The 14,334-nt window shown below is 41.4% G+C and overlaps 1 protein-coding gene across 7 annotated transcripts; it reads right to left on the reverse strand.

Annotated features, from left to right (window-relative positions):
* Positions 1-516: 516 nt before the first annotated feature.
* Positions 517-14,281, reverse strand: LOC121957737 (polyhomeotic-like protein 1). Of its 7 annotated transcripts, none has more exons than XM_088090007.1 (15): positions 14,054-14,281; positions 12,306-12,433; positions 10,420-10,536; positions 8,672-8,743; positions 7,833-7,961; positions 6,979-7,137; positions 6,804-6,879; positions 5,671-6,650; positions 4,418-4,553; positions 4,137-4,309; positions 3,357-3,447; positions 2,708-2,795; positions 1,928-2,141; positions 1,014-1,221; positions 517-908 (listed from the first exon to the last, which is right to left on the reverse strand). In XM_088090007.1, exons 2-15 carry the CDS (start codon positions 12,426-12,428, stop codon positions 757-759), a joined length of 2,718 nt encoding a protein of 905 aa, XP_087946133.1. In that variant the 5' UTR covers positions 12,429-12,433; positions 14,054-14,281; the 3' UTR covers positions 517-756. The 7 variants fall into 7 exon arrangements, with proteins under 7 accessions (XP_087946133.1, XP_042362421.2, XP_087946135.1 ...); XM_042506487.2 differs by having other exon boundaries at positions 5,671-6,653; positions 12,306-12,430; positions 14,054-14,280; XM_088090009.1 differs by having other exon boundaries at positions 1,928-2,123; positions 5,671-6,653; positions 10,426-10,536; positions 14,054-14,280.
* Between the last annotated feature and the right edge of the window lie 53 nt (positions 14,282-14,334).

Here is a 14,334-nt window from a genome sequence, read left to right on the forward strand (position 1 = left end):
TTCTAAAAATGTAAAAGTTGTACACAAATATAGTTTTAATTTATAGATTATATTGATGCCGAATTGACAAAAATACTGTTGACGTGACGCATTTTATCTTGTGTTTTAAGAATTAAGTGTTTTTGTGAACACATAAGGTATTGTTCAAATGTTATATTTTTAAAAGGGAGTTTGGGTTAAAATTTTCCTCCAGCAGCAGGATGGGAAATAACCTTAAAAGGAATCTAGTTGTAGTCATTTAAATAGTGACCCTGCAAGAGCCCCAGTGTTTACAAAATCTTACACTGTGACTAAAAACTGTCTTCACACTGTCTTCAGATGTGAGACGGTGTCAGACTTTAAGCTTTTAAGACTTTTAAAAGTCTTCTTGCTTATTGGCATTAAAAGCGAAAGGAAACCACTTTGTAAAAACGGTTTCTGACTGCGAGTTTCCAGAAAATCGTTTTTGTATCTTTACCAAAGTAAAGTTGGTAATCTGTAAAAATTTTGCAAATCACAGACATGACAGGTTAACAATACTGTGCAAGTACGAAGTTTAAAAATGTGCTCCGAAGTGAACAAATCAACAACAGATTCAAGTGCTTCAGCCATACTTAGAGCTTGGCTTGGCTTTGAAAGAGAACTGTACCTCCTACATTCACCAGCAGGACTCTGGCTGCTCAGGGACCGGCTCCGTGTCTGACCTGGGTGCGGAGCAGGAGTTGGGGGTAAATGCCCAGGGCTTGACTTTGAACATTTATGGAAACACTGGCATCTTCAGTCTCTCAGGTTGTTAATGTGGGCGCAGATCTTGAGGGCAGGACCGAGCTTGATGTTCATGGTGGACATGAGGTGCTCCTCTTTCAGCAGCAGCAGGGCCTGTCCATCAATCTCCTGCGACAGGAACTGAGGGGCGAGCTCCTCACAGCCTGAGGAAAGAACATAAAGAAAGAAAGAAAAATGGATAATAAAAAACAAAGAGGAAGGAGAAGGGAGATATTGTAAAAGATTGATTATTGTAAAGATCTTCTGACCTTGTAGCGTGGAAATAAACTGCGACACGTCCTCCACGCTCCACTGGGCGGGGCTCGCAGGCAGGCAGCTGGGTGCAGAACTCTCCGTCTGGAGCGGAGGAGGCGGCTGGTGGCAGGAGGCTGAGGAGGCGGGCGAGAGGGACATGGGGTCGTCTTCGTCCTCCTCTCCACTGGACTCCTCGTCTGAATGGCTGGACTCTGAACGGCACTGTGGGGAGGAGAAGCCGAGTAACACATGAGCAAGGCATTAACCCTTTGAAAGCTGAGCACATTTCTTTCAAAACATGAAAATAAAACAAGCAACTTCATAAGAAATTACCTAAAAAAATATGCAATAAAAAGATTAATAATTGAAATATTACCCCCACCCCCAAAAAATGTTGTTTGTAATTATTATATAATATATTTAAAATTATTTAACAGAATTATTATTATTTTTGTTATTATTATTATTATTATTATTATTATTATTATTATTATTATTATTATTATATTTTTGGGGGTTCTAATTCATTTTTCTTTGGGTTTTCCCACAGCTTTCAGGTAGTTTTCTTGTACAACATTTTGTAAAAAATGCAAAAAAAAATAAAAAATTGGAAATTGGGTCATTTTTTTCTTAAGTTGTTCATTTCCTTTTACCTACTTTTTATTTTAAGACATCAAACCAGGTCTCTCAAGAATTAATGGAGTTTGGTGGCTTTGACAGATGGGGGACTGAAGCATTTACTTATTTCTCTTGGAGTTTTTTGTTGCACATTGCCTTCTGCCCAAGACATCAAGCCAATTTGTTTAAGCTATGAGCAAGTCAAAAAAGCTTTCTGTTCGACCCACTTAAATATTAACCTGCATTTCGGCCAATTCGTCCAACTCCAAAATCTCTTAAATAAAAAATAAAACATGTGACTCCTTCTCACCTTGACAGGTATGGGTCTGCCTGCTATCTTGGCACTGGCTATTTCTGAGCTGGTCCTGCGCGGGACCCTCCGCCTGGTGATCCCTCCCTCCTCGTCTGAGTTGGAGAGGTGTCCCTGGGCTTGATCCTGATCTGCAGCACGATCCTGACCTTGACCCTGCCGCACGCAGAAGTGCTGCCTGAAGCTGACGTTGTACCTGGGGAACCAATACATACTGTATCGTAGACAAAGAGTGACATATACGGTACTGAAGCCAAGACGAGCAACACATACAGTTTTCATCTCTTTGCACCATACGCGGTATTTAATCCATACGCAGGTAGTGGGCAAAGAAACGAATGCAAAGCAAGAGAAGAAAATGCAAAATTCAAAACAATGCAGACAGTGCATTGTTTACATCGTGAAACGTATACAACATAATACATACAGTTTAATATGGAGCAAATTCAAAGAGAAAAACATAACTGGACTGAACTGCATTTAAACATGAAAACAGACATGCCATTTTTGTAGAGAAAAGTGGATGAAGTGTATCGCTAAATTCAAAAAAAGAATAAAACATGAGAACAAAAAACATACATGCTCTGAAATATGCAGCTGTAGCCACCTGAGAATCCAAACTTTTTTTCTCAAATCATGGGTTTGTGAGAAAATTTCTACAATTATTTGTGTTTAAAATGTGAGCGAGATGAGGCGGCTGTGGCTGCAGCTCTCATTGGTGCACTTTGTTTCTAAGATGGCTTCTGCTGCATATATTATATTTCATGCATGTTGAAGTACCTCTTAGCACAAGTCATGGAGCAGAACCTTTTGGTGCCTCTGAACTGGCTGGCAGGAGCAAAGTTTTTACAGTACTCACACTTCAGCACTGAGGGGAGAAAAAGAAGAAAACAAGAACAACAGAAGCAGATGTGTAAATAATTTCAACTATTTGTACATTAATCCATATGTTTTGTGTGCACAACTATAATGTTGCATCAGAAAATCCACAAACACACAAAAAATGTACACCCCTAAAAATAAAAGTGCTTACTAGAACCATATTGGGTTTTTCAGCTTGTAGCCATAGAAAACCCCTTTTTGGTTCCTGGCAGAACCTTCTATAAAGGTTCAAACCTTTTCTTCAAAAAGAGTTCTTCAGAAGCAAGAACTTGAGTGTGTTTTCCTCATTCTACATCCTCACACCACACTGAGAAAAGAGGACTGCGATGGTATTTCACTGAGCTCTCATTGCCGCCTTCAGTCACAGTCTTAGGTGGAAACTCCCAGCTCAAAGGCTGTAATTAAAACCTCGGAGCGTTCCTGTGGCTCAGCTCGGACAAACACGGTTCAGACGAGGGTCACTTTGTACTGTCGTCAAACTAAGGTTCCTTATAAGGCAATACTCTTGTGGAAGGCAGCAGTACTTGTAGAGGACTTTGACTGTTACCTGTCGCTGTTGTAACAGTCTCTGATTGGTTTGTGTCCGGACTGTCGTTGGTTAAATCCTCACCAGCCGAGTCCTTTAATGAACCACATACCTGTCAATCAATCACAAAAAGAAATAAAAGAAAAGGTTGGTGAGCAGCAGACCAGAGTCATTCATGAGTCTCAGGCTTAAAGAGAACATCTGGATTTTTTGTGTGGGGTTTTTATGAGGTACTTAGTCATAGTCGTTGTATTTCATACATTTAGATAGCGGCTGCCACACCTCCAGTTTGGAGAATCAGACAGGATTACTGCCACAGAAGCTATGCCAAGTTCACACTACATGACTTTCACACTGATTTTCCACTTGCTGACAGTTTTTGGAGCTCCTAGACAAAAGCCCCAAATCAGAGGCAGAGATCGCAGAAGCTCTATGTGTAAACTGTTCAAAGATGCTTCACAGACACTCCCCAGATAACTATAGCAGGCTGAATATATTTGGAGTTGGAAACTTTGTTAGCAAGCTACAGCCAGTCAGAGCACAACACAGAGTTGAGGACAGATACAAGCAACGCTGCAGGGGTATCCAAGGTGTGTACCTGTTTGTTTTTGAGAGGGTGTTTTACAGAGAGAGGAAGAGATGGTGGAAGATTGACTATTGCACACAATGTTTCTGTACGGTATTAGCCTCATAACGTATTAGGCTGCTTTGTCACTTTTTGACTTTCTAGTAAATACCCCATACAACCTCAAACTACCCCTTTAAAATGTGTATTTGAAATGACAAATCCCAAGTACTCACAGGGAAAGGCTCTGCCCCCTCCTGGATGACGAAGCCCTCTATGAGGTGTGTGAGGACGCTCGGTTTGACCACAGCTTGAGGGGGAGGAGCTCTCTCCCCCTGGCCGCACACGCCACGGGAAACTGACAGCACCGGGGAGGGCAAGGAGGAGGCTGGAGGAGGAGCACCGGAGCCTGGAGGGGCGGCGAGGAGGAGAAAATAGAGAAGCCGTAAATAAAAGTAAATATTGTGTTACAGTCACATCCATAACCTTAGAGTTTTACATGTTTCTGAGACGTTACCTGCTTCGATGGGATTGGTCGGAAGTGCTGAGGCGTGATCTCTGACTGGCTGGAGCCGTGGAGGGGAGGGGCCGTCTTCGTCATTGGCTGAATTAGAGTCTGATTTTCTTTTTAGTGAGCCAGTCAATTGCTTTCCCTAAAAATAAAAAAAAAAATCAGTTTAAACAGATGAAGAGACAAAAGAGCGGCTACAGAAAGTGTCACCACTCACAGCTCATGATCATAGGTGAGCGCTGGAATGTCGACGGATTAGTTAACTGAACGCTTTGTCCATCTCACGCTCCACTTTACCATCACTCGTGCACAAGACCCGAGATACTTCAACACCTTTAGTTTGGGCAGTAACTTTCTCCCAACCCAGAGGGCTCAGTCACGGCCTCAGATTATGAGGTGTTGACTCTCATCCCAACTGCTTCACACTCGGCTGTAAAATCGTCCCTGTGTAGGGCTGCGACTTGGCTTTAAAATAATATTACAATATTTTTTAGGTTATATTACAATACACAATAAATATCTCAGTATTTTGAAATCTCCTCCAAACTACTGTAAACTACTAAAATATGAAATTATTACATGATGAAAAGTTACAAAAAAAGTAGCTACTGTCATAAAATAAAGTTACATAAACTACTGTTATAATAAAGTTTAATAAAATACTGTTATAGTAATAAATCAAGTAAAGTATAAAGTTAAATAGAGTATTGTTACTGTAAAGTTAAATAAAGTACTGTTATAATTAATTAAATCAGGATTGAAGGACTCGGCTTGTGTTGAATTTGTTTTGGGTTGAACTGTAGCAACTGTGTATGATCTGCACAAGAAGTGAAGCGCAGTACTTTTATTTATACAGCCAAACATCAAAAGTTTGTCTCAGAGGGAATAAAAATGTACTCAGAGAGAGCAAAAATTAAAGCTGGGAATCGGGATGATTGTAACTGTGGTGAAATTAAATTAAATTAAATTAAATTAAATTAAACTAAATTAATTTCAATTCGAGTTAAATTGAATTGATTTGATTTTATTTAATATAATTTATTTAAATTTTATTTTATTACACTATACATGTAAAAGCTCAACTGGAGACAGTACCTGAAAATTAGCAATGGCTATAAAGTCTCAGTGGAGCAAATCAGTTTCAAGCTCTGTATTGGAATTTCATTAAATTACAATGTCTCAAATCAATCAATAAATAAATACATTTTCAAAACTTAGAAAGATACTTCATTTACAAACAACACTCTGAATCAGCTGACCTGTGGTGTCTGACTTCCTGATGAGTCTCCATTGGTGGTGACACCAGCTGGCGCTCCTCTCTGCTCCTCTGTCGCCAGGGGGAGGGAGAGGGAGGAGCGAGACATCGAGGCGGGAGGAGAGGAAACGGCGGGGGCCTGGGAGGAGGCGGGGCTTGAAGCCAGTGGTCCATTCTGACTATGTCCAGAACTCTGATTGGCCTGCGGATGCACCTGAGAGACCTGAGCCAGTGGGGGCGCCTCCTGGGGTGACTGAAGTGTCTTAAGCCCCACCCCTCTACCCACGACGCCGCCCTCCCTGGAAGCGATGGACGCCACCATGGTGAGCAGGCTGGACGAGCTGCTGAGGACGGCGGCTCCGTCCTGGCAGCAGCTGCCCCGGGCCAGAGCCAGAGCCTGGGTGTTTCCCAATGTGCTCTGCCGTGCCCCAACGATCTGGACAGGGATGTGCGGTGGCTGGGCAGGCTGGGCGGAGCTGCTGGCGGGTGGCGGGGCGGGCAGGATGGGAGGCGGGTTCCTAGAAGGCAGCTGCAGCGGCAGGCGGAGTCCCTGCAGGGTTTTGGGTTGGATAGGGATGGGTCCATTACCGTGGCCTGATTTCTCTGCACTTATAGAGGTTTTTTGCAGCGGCTGGACCACCAGGGTCTGAGCGTTCACTGCCGGTTTGATGGTCGCCGTGCCGACAGGATACCCGTGGGCCTGGGATGCTGCGCTGGACGTTAGAACCAGAGTATGCGCTGCAGTGGGAGCTGTGGTTCCTGTGGTGAGAGTCCGGGTGCCGTGAAGCAGGAGCTGGGAGAGAGGGATGGAGGAGGTGGAGGACGTGGAGGAGGAGGCACCAGAGGAGGAGGAGGGGTGGGCTTTGAGGTTAGTGGGCTGAGGGTACGTGGGGATTTTGATGTGGGGCGGCTGGTGCTGTGGCTGGCTGGGCTTAGTGGGGGACTGGGAGTTTGACTGGTGGGAGGGCTGGACCAGAGAGTACGCTGCTGAAAAGACAAGAAAATTATCACATACCAACATTAATGACTCTTAAAGGGACAGTAGCTCCCATTTGCAAGTTAGCATCGTATACAAAGAAAAGGAACACAAAGAACTTGTTCACAAACAGAAGCAATTTCAGGCTTCTTCCTCCCTACCTGAGTCACTCCTCTCTGGGGCTTCAGTCTTTACGCCTTTGGGACTGGAAACACCTCGCATGGCCAGATTCTGTACCTGGACACAGTGCGAGGACATGCAAATTCAAATTAGCGACAAGAAATCAGCGACACAAAGTCACGATCCTGAAATAATCAGCTCATTAATTCCACAAACCTGGTCGTTGTCTGATTGGCTGCTGGAAGAGGAAGTCGGTGTCACTTCCTGTTGCTGAGCCTGTGGCTGCTGGGTGACTGTCGCCACGGCAGCAGTTGCTGGGTTGCTGGGCATAAAGATGAGCTGCGAGGAGATGGGGGCCCTCAGGGAGCGGTTGACCTGCAGGACGAACATTAAAAACACACAGAATCTGACTCAGCTGTGGTGTCAGGTATAAAACTGGGTGTCTTTAGTCTACTTTATGGAGCTGCTGTATACTTAAAAGCTTGATATTAGGGCTGTCAAGTGACTTTTTTTGTTATGAATCGCTGAATTTCTATAGCTAATCCCGACTAATTGTACTTTTTAATCACTTGTTCTCAATTAGATTATTTTGCATTTCAAAACAGTTTTGAAGTCCATTTTATCAAGCGACAACAAGGGAAACAAATGACCAAAAAAAGCTGCACTGGACTAGCATAAAATGGGCATGTCTGTAAAGGGGAAACTCATGAGTAACCACAGAATCCACTTTTATTCAGATATCTCGAGGTCAGAGGTCAAGAGACTCCTGTTAAAGGGCCATGCTGTTTTTCCATTGCCATAATTTAGCTAAACTTTGTAACATTATTGCCGCTCTTTTCTGAGAAGCTAGCATGATATGGTTGGTACCACTGGATTCCTCAAGTCCTCATGTTATAATACCAATATCATTGCATAGCTTTATAACTTTGCCCGGTACAGAATCCTAAAGATGGAAATGTTGACTGGTGATTGATGTGATTAAAAAAAATTAACGTGTTAACTATGGACCTTAAAGTTAGGATAAAATTAAAACCAAAATGTAATCCTCTAAAAATGATGGTAAAACTCACCCTCAGGTACATTTGTCCCTGCCCGCCTGCCGTCCCACTCAGCAGCACTGACTGGCTGATTGTGGACGTTGCCGGGGCGCCCATGGGCCGGCTGCTGGTTGAAGATCCCGATCCAGATGTTACACTGGCCTGTCAAATAATAGAGGGACTTCAGTTTAGATAATGTATTTTTTTTATTTAAGTTTTTATTTATTTGAATGTAAACAAACAGACAGACAATATTATGATCTGTAATTATACATCAAAAAGCCAGTGATAAATGCACATTTTTACAACAGCCAAAATAAACATTTAGCAGTTTTAGCCATACATTTAGGTCATCGGTGTCCCAGCAACGCTGTGAGCAAAAACAGTCCCATGACCTCTTAAAGGTCTCGCCTTCATCTATGACTCAGCCAACACTCAGCCAAAACCCAAATAAAGTAAAATAAAGTAAAATAAAAAATAAAATTAAATTAATAAATTAAAATAAAATAAAAATGCTAGATAGAATAAATAAAAAAAGCTAAGAAAGTTCCATCCCAACAAAGTCAGGTCTCAGAGGCCCAACATATTCTACCCATTCTCCCAGAGCCGTACAAAAAATCTCCATTCCTTGGTACAAAGAGAAAGTAACCCTTTCCATCATGTAAATCTTGATTGACACATTTATCCAGTTATTTATGGTAGGACCAAAATGCATCGTCATCATCTTCTGGTTAGCACCATTAAGTATTTGCCTACACCTTTTACTTCGGGGCAGATATAGCCTAAATACATGACTTTGAAGTCTGAATGTATGTATTTTTTAAACACTTTTCTTCGTTTTGTAAGTGACAGAGAGTGAACGCGGTACATACAGCTGTGGTGCTGGTGGTTTGAGAGGAGCTGCTGCTGGAAGGACTCGACTGTCGACTCGCAGCCAGAGTAGCCTGGGAGGGAAAGAGGAGATTTAGGTTTCAGTCTACTCCAAACAAAATCATAAGTGGGATGTTTGCAGAGGCTGTCTCACTGTTGAATGAATCACTGTGAGTCCAAAATGCTGAGTACAACTCCCAGCTGCTGGAGGAGTTTAGGAGCCGAGGTGGAAGCAGTCAGTTTTTAGTGCAATGCTGTAATCGCTGCCAAACGGGGCTCTTTGTTTTGGTCACAAATATATTATTTTGACTGCGTGCACATAGCAAATTTTGGGGTTTTTTTGTGCTTTTGTAGGTCAGGTTTATTAGGGTGAATACACACCAAATCAGGCAGTGCAGCGATTAACCGCAGGGTGGTGTGATGGTGTGGGAGTGTCACTTAAATGGCTTAATTTGTGGGGGAATGTAGGGTGGAGACCAAACATAGAAAACCAGTCTCCCCGTCTCAGCGACTCAGTATTTGTCTTTGGGAAGACTGTTCATGTTGTCTTCAAATATCTATATGATTTTTTTGATTATCATTACTGTAGTGCCTTTAATGCACACACACACACACACACACACACACACACACACACAACAAAGCAATGACTCTCCTTTGAACAAAAGTGAACATAAGCTTGTTGATACAGTTATTTCTTTCACTCACTATAATATTTAAGAGACAGGTATTTCCTGATTGGTGCCTTCACTGGTTGGATTTGTTTAGCCAAAAATGGGTTTGGTTGGGGTCAAGGTAAGCATGTCATGGTAAGCCAATCAGAGGCAGAGTAAGGCGGGACATCCCTTTACTATGTTAGGATTCATATATTTGCTATCGGTAGCCTGCAGCTGCACTTTTGAAGTGGAGAAGGCAAAGTCCTGATAGTCGTTAACTTGCAAATGAGCAAAAAAAGTCTGACATCTTTAGTTTTACTCTCCAACAACTTCATCCTTCGCTCCATAACTCCTCCAGCAAACAGCTGTCCATCCCCGGGAGCCAACGGCAGCCCGCTGTCCAGACTGTCTATTAGTCGCAAAAGGCATCACTTGGTTTTGTTTTTGTGGCCAAATTTTAATAATTATATCTGAATATTTTTAATTTGAGTAATTTGGGTCTACTCCTATAAAGGTACTACCATTTTATATATACTTTCTTGTACATATTTACTGGTGTTTCTTACCATTCATATTCCAATGTCTGGAAATTCTTAATATTACAAGTCAATTGCTCCCTAAAAGAGTGTACTTGCATTATTATGGTATGGTATTATAGTATAAATATATTCTCAATATGACAATGATATTGTGTACCACAATTATTATTGGGACAATATATCAGAGATATCCAGTGACTGGCCACTGCAGGGTGAGCATTTTTCCAAAAGTAGATCCTATTTTGACTTTTCGCAGCATACCGCTGCTTTTTTTTTTCTTTTTTCGGCATCCTCTGCGACCCCACTGCCACAGCAAAAACGGATTATCCAAATTGACATAAATGGGTTGAGTGGCATTTTCGCTGCAAAGCCTTCTTAGGTGTGAATACAGTTTTAGGGATGTTGCTGTTTCATTTTATTTTTCTGTGATTCCCCTGGTTTTTAATTCTAACTTTGTATGAAAAAAATATCCCTTTTGAAACTCTTAGATAAATGGACTTGGCACAGTTTTTGACATGTTTTGGCAAACGTATAAATGAGAAAACATCCACACACCTTTACCTGTTGCACAGCTGCCAGGTTCTGCAGCTGGGCGTTATTGATCTGCTGCTGCAGCATCAGCTGCTGGAAGTACTGGGCTGCATTGGGCTGCCTCTGTAGCGCCTGCAGGGCCTGCAGGGAGGAGGAGACCACACCAATGAAAAAATCGAGGGGCAGCAAACGGAGAAAGAGATAAGAGAGAGAAAGGAGGACATGAGGAAGAGACAGAGAGGAAGCAGGAAGGAAGGACTAAAAGACGATAAAAGAGAAAAGGGAGATGGAGAAGATGACAGCAGAAAGAACAAGAGAAATGAGAAAAAATGTGAAGAGGTGGAGGAGAAAGGAAGTTCAGCGCCGTGAAAAATGAGAGAAAAAGGAAGCGGAGTAAGAGAAAGGAGGGCAGAGAGGGAGGGATGCAGAGTGCAAAGCCTCCTGCCAGCTGCCTGATGTATGAGCAGAGGCTCGTACTGTAATAAGTTGAGAGATGAAAGCGAGCGCGGCGGGATGGATTAGTGTGTGCCGGGTGACAAAGACAGATGGCTGTGCCGGGTGTCACAAGCCTGGGAAAATTACACAGAGCCTCCATCAAACCGCACGACTCAATCTCTTTCTTCACCCCCCTGTTTCTCTCACTCTCCATCACTTTCTGTCCATCGGCTCACATATAAATCACAAAAAATAAAGACAAACAGGCGCAACCTTCTAATCTCACTTATACACAAAAAAAGCTTCATTTACTCTTCAATCACTCAAAACCTACCTTTTAAATTTGGCTTTTAACTGAGCTTTTACTATTTATTTATTTACACATTTTAGTCTGTTTTTTTTTTTTACTATTGTTTTATTACTATTAACATTTTTATCTGTTATTATTTGTGCCTTTATCCTTTCATTTACCTTTTATCTAGTATTTAGAGTGTTGTATTTATTTATTTACTTATTATTAATATTATATCAATAATTTATAGGTTTTAGCCTACCTCACTTATGGTAGTGTTTCCTCAGTTCCTGGTTTTAGTGAGTACTCTTGTTTTAGTTCTTTAATAATTATAAAGTCTTCCCTTTAAGGTTACTATGCTGATGAGCACAGAAAATAAAAAGGGACCAGAATGGAAAAAACAACAACAACATCTTGTATTATTTTATGTGTTCTCAAAACTGTAATAGCTTTGTATCTCTTATTTTATTGTGTTATTTGTTATATTGTATTTGCACTATGTTTATTTTTTTAATAGGTTTTTCTTTGTAAATCTCTTTTTATTGTCAACCCCCTGTATTAAACTGAACTGAAATAAAATTGAATTGAATTGCTGGTTGAATTTTATACATTTATAGTAATTTTAGTTTTAACCTACAAACTCATGGAAGAGACACTTACAGCATAAACTCTCACTCAATTACAGACACGTCGTCTCATCTTGTTGGATTTCCTCTTTTTATAATTTTTTATCGTCTTTTGTTGCATTTATTTTTATATTTTCTACAAAACTACTAAAAAAACTGCTTTATTCTTGTTGACCTTTGTATAAGTATTTTGTTCCGGCCTTTTTACTTTCTCTGTTTGGCTTGATTGTTGTCTATTTTTATTTTTCCCTGAGTTCCTGCTTTTGCCTTGTCTGTCAAAGCACTTTGTAAACAACTGTTTTTAAAGGTGCTATATAAATAAAGTTATTATTATTATTATGTACTTTAAATAAACAGTGAATATTTGTACTAATCGGCTTTGCATTCAGCCAAAGAATCATAATTTACCCACAATTGCTTTTATTTTACACCTTCATGACCCAGAAAAACACCAAACGCCTGTAAACTATAAACAAAGTGTTTGACAGCTGAAACAAACAAACAAACACACACACACACACACACAGACACACACATACACACATACACACACCTACCTGCACCGCTTGTCTTTCATACAGAGACATGGAATTCATGGGAGAGGGGCGGGAGCTCGTCCCAGATGCAGCGCTCCCATTGGTGGAGGCCCCCTGCTGGTTCTGCTCACCGTCCGTCTCCATGGCTGCTGAGGAGACAGAGGAGACGTCCATCAGTCAAACACTGAGACACACACTTCCTCTGTGAGAGGCCAGCTGATGAAAAAGCAGCCGTCAGTGTTTCTGATAAACACAGTTCTTCACAGAGTTGACGCTGTGCAGCTCAGACTCAATACTTCACTGGAGGCTGATGTTAACTCTGACTGATGCACACTCGTCCCGCTGATACGATCACTTTGAGACTCGTGTTTTCTCCCGACACTTTCAACATCTTTAAATCTGAACATTTTTCTGCATCACATTGTAAATAATTCAGTAATGCATAAACGACTACTCTCTTGTAGTACAGACTCTAATAATGGAGACTGGACTTTGAACTCTGTTAACACAGAAAACTGTAAACATTACACTACATTAAACTACATATGGACAAGAAAGGCTTTTAAATAAAAAGTTATTATTACACATGAAAAGAATAACTAAACAATTAATCTATAAAATGTGCAATATTTCAAACTAGTTTTTCTCTAAAGACTTACAAATTCACTTTTAAGAATTTCACATACATAGGCCTATAAATTCATTGGAAATCATCAAACTGGAGAATTCTGAATGCATGTTATAAATATTGTATTAAATATTCCAAAACAATACATTTTACAATAAAAAAATGCTACACCAGCATTCTGTCGATAAACCATAGTACTTCGACTGCAACTAATGACTGTTTTCATTGTTGACTAATCTGTTGTTTAGTTAATAAATCATCACAAAATGGTGAAAAAAAAAAAAAAGAAAGAAAAAAGAAAAAAGTCAATCAGTGTTTCCCTTAAAGCCTCTTGTTTTGTGCACAACTCAATAGTATTGTCATAGAGGAGTAAAGAAATCAGAAAAAAGTGGGCTTTGTTTTCTTTAATTACTTAAAGGGTTTAATCAATTATCACATTAGTTGGTGATTAATTTAATAGCTGACAACTAATTGACTTATCCTTGCAGCTCTAAAAATCTGTACAACTTCTTGTGACTTTTCACCTGACACATGCTTTTAAAAGAACAAACACTTTAAATATCAAACCAAAAGTCATATATTTGGTATGACTGACTCAATACTTTTCCCTTTCCATTTTATCTTTTGTTTCCCAAAAACAATGCTTAAATCCCCCCCAAACCTGATGAGGATTTGTTAAAGAGGTCCTGCAGATTGCATCTTTCATTGTTAATCTTAAGCAGATTTATTGAGATTTTTTTTTAAATTAACACTGTTTCTTTTTTATCTTTATATGTATATTTCTTCTTTCTTGCATGACATCTGGACTACATGCCTTTTTAGCTCTAATGTATCTATTTCATCCCTGCAGCATCTTTATTACCCCTCTCCACACAGGGCACGCGCGCGCACGCACACACTCTCACACACACACACACACACGAGCCTGTCCCAGCACTGCTAGCATCCTGCAGAAATCTCCCCTGCAGCTGTAATCATGCTCAGACAGAGAAACACACTCAGAGCCGCTGTTAGCCAGCAGCTAGCTGCCTCCATGTTTCAGACCAGTCAACACTGGATCCACCGGAGGCTACTCCTCCTAGCATCCCGTTAGCAGCTGCTGCTGTCTGGCTCGTTCGCGGGGCTCTCGGTCCGTGCTTACCGTCACCGGGTCCGGGTTTCTCAGCCTCCTCCTGCACCGGCTGCCGGCTGCAGAGCGGCTCCGGGCGGCTCGCCGGCCTCTGGAGCTGCTTGTTGCTGCTGTTTTCTGTCGCTTTGCAGGACGGCCGCAGCAGCCGCAGCTCCGCTTTTACTGTTTTGCATAAATTTGCAGCTGATGGTTGTTGTTGGAGGGCAACGCCTCCTTTTTCCTCTGCTCTGCCTTTTCCGGCGCGACGGGATGACGGAGCAGCCGGACGGAGAGAGAGTCCGTTCAGGGCCGGA

Source organism: Plectropomus leopardus, chromosome 17 (genome assembly GCF_026936395.1).
Source record: "Plectropomus leopardus strain MGB_pleo_1.0 chromosome 17, ASM2693639v1, whole genome shotgun sequence".
NCBI lineage: Eukaryota > Metazoa > Chordata > Actinopteri > Perciformes > Serranidae > Plectropomus > Plectropomus leopardus.

What these genes read in the sequence shown, in the direction of transcription:
- LOC121957737 (XM_088090005.1), bottom strand. Translation starts at nt 12,458, where the DNA reads ATGGACGTCTCCTCTGTCTCCTCAGCAGCCATGGAGACGGACGGTGAG. An exon ending in CAGCTGTGCAACAGGTAAAG is followed by an intron (nt 8,744 to 10,419) that starts GTGTGTGGATGT and finishes TTTCCCTCCCAG; the next exon opens with GCTACTCTGGCTGCGAGTCG. An exon ending in GTTTATTTCCACGCTACAAG is followed by an intron (nt 909 to 1,013) that starts GTCAGAAGATCT and finishes TTCTTTCCTCAG; the next exon opens with GCTGTGAGGAGCTCGCCCCT.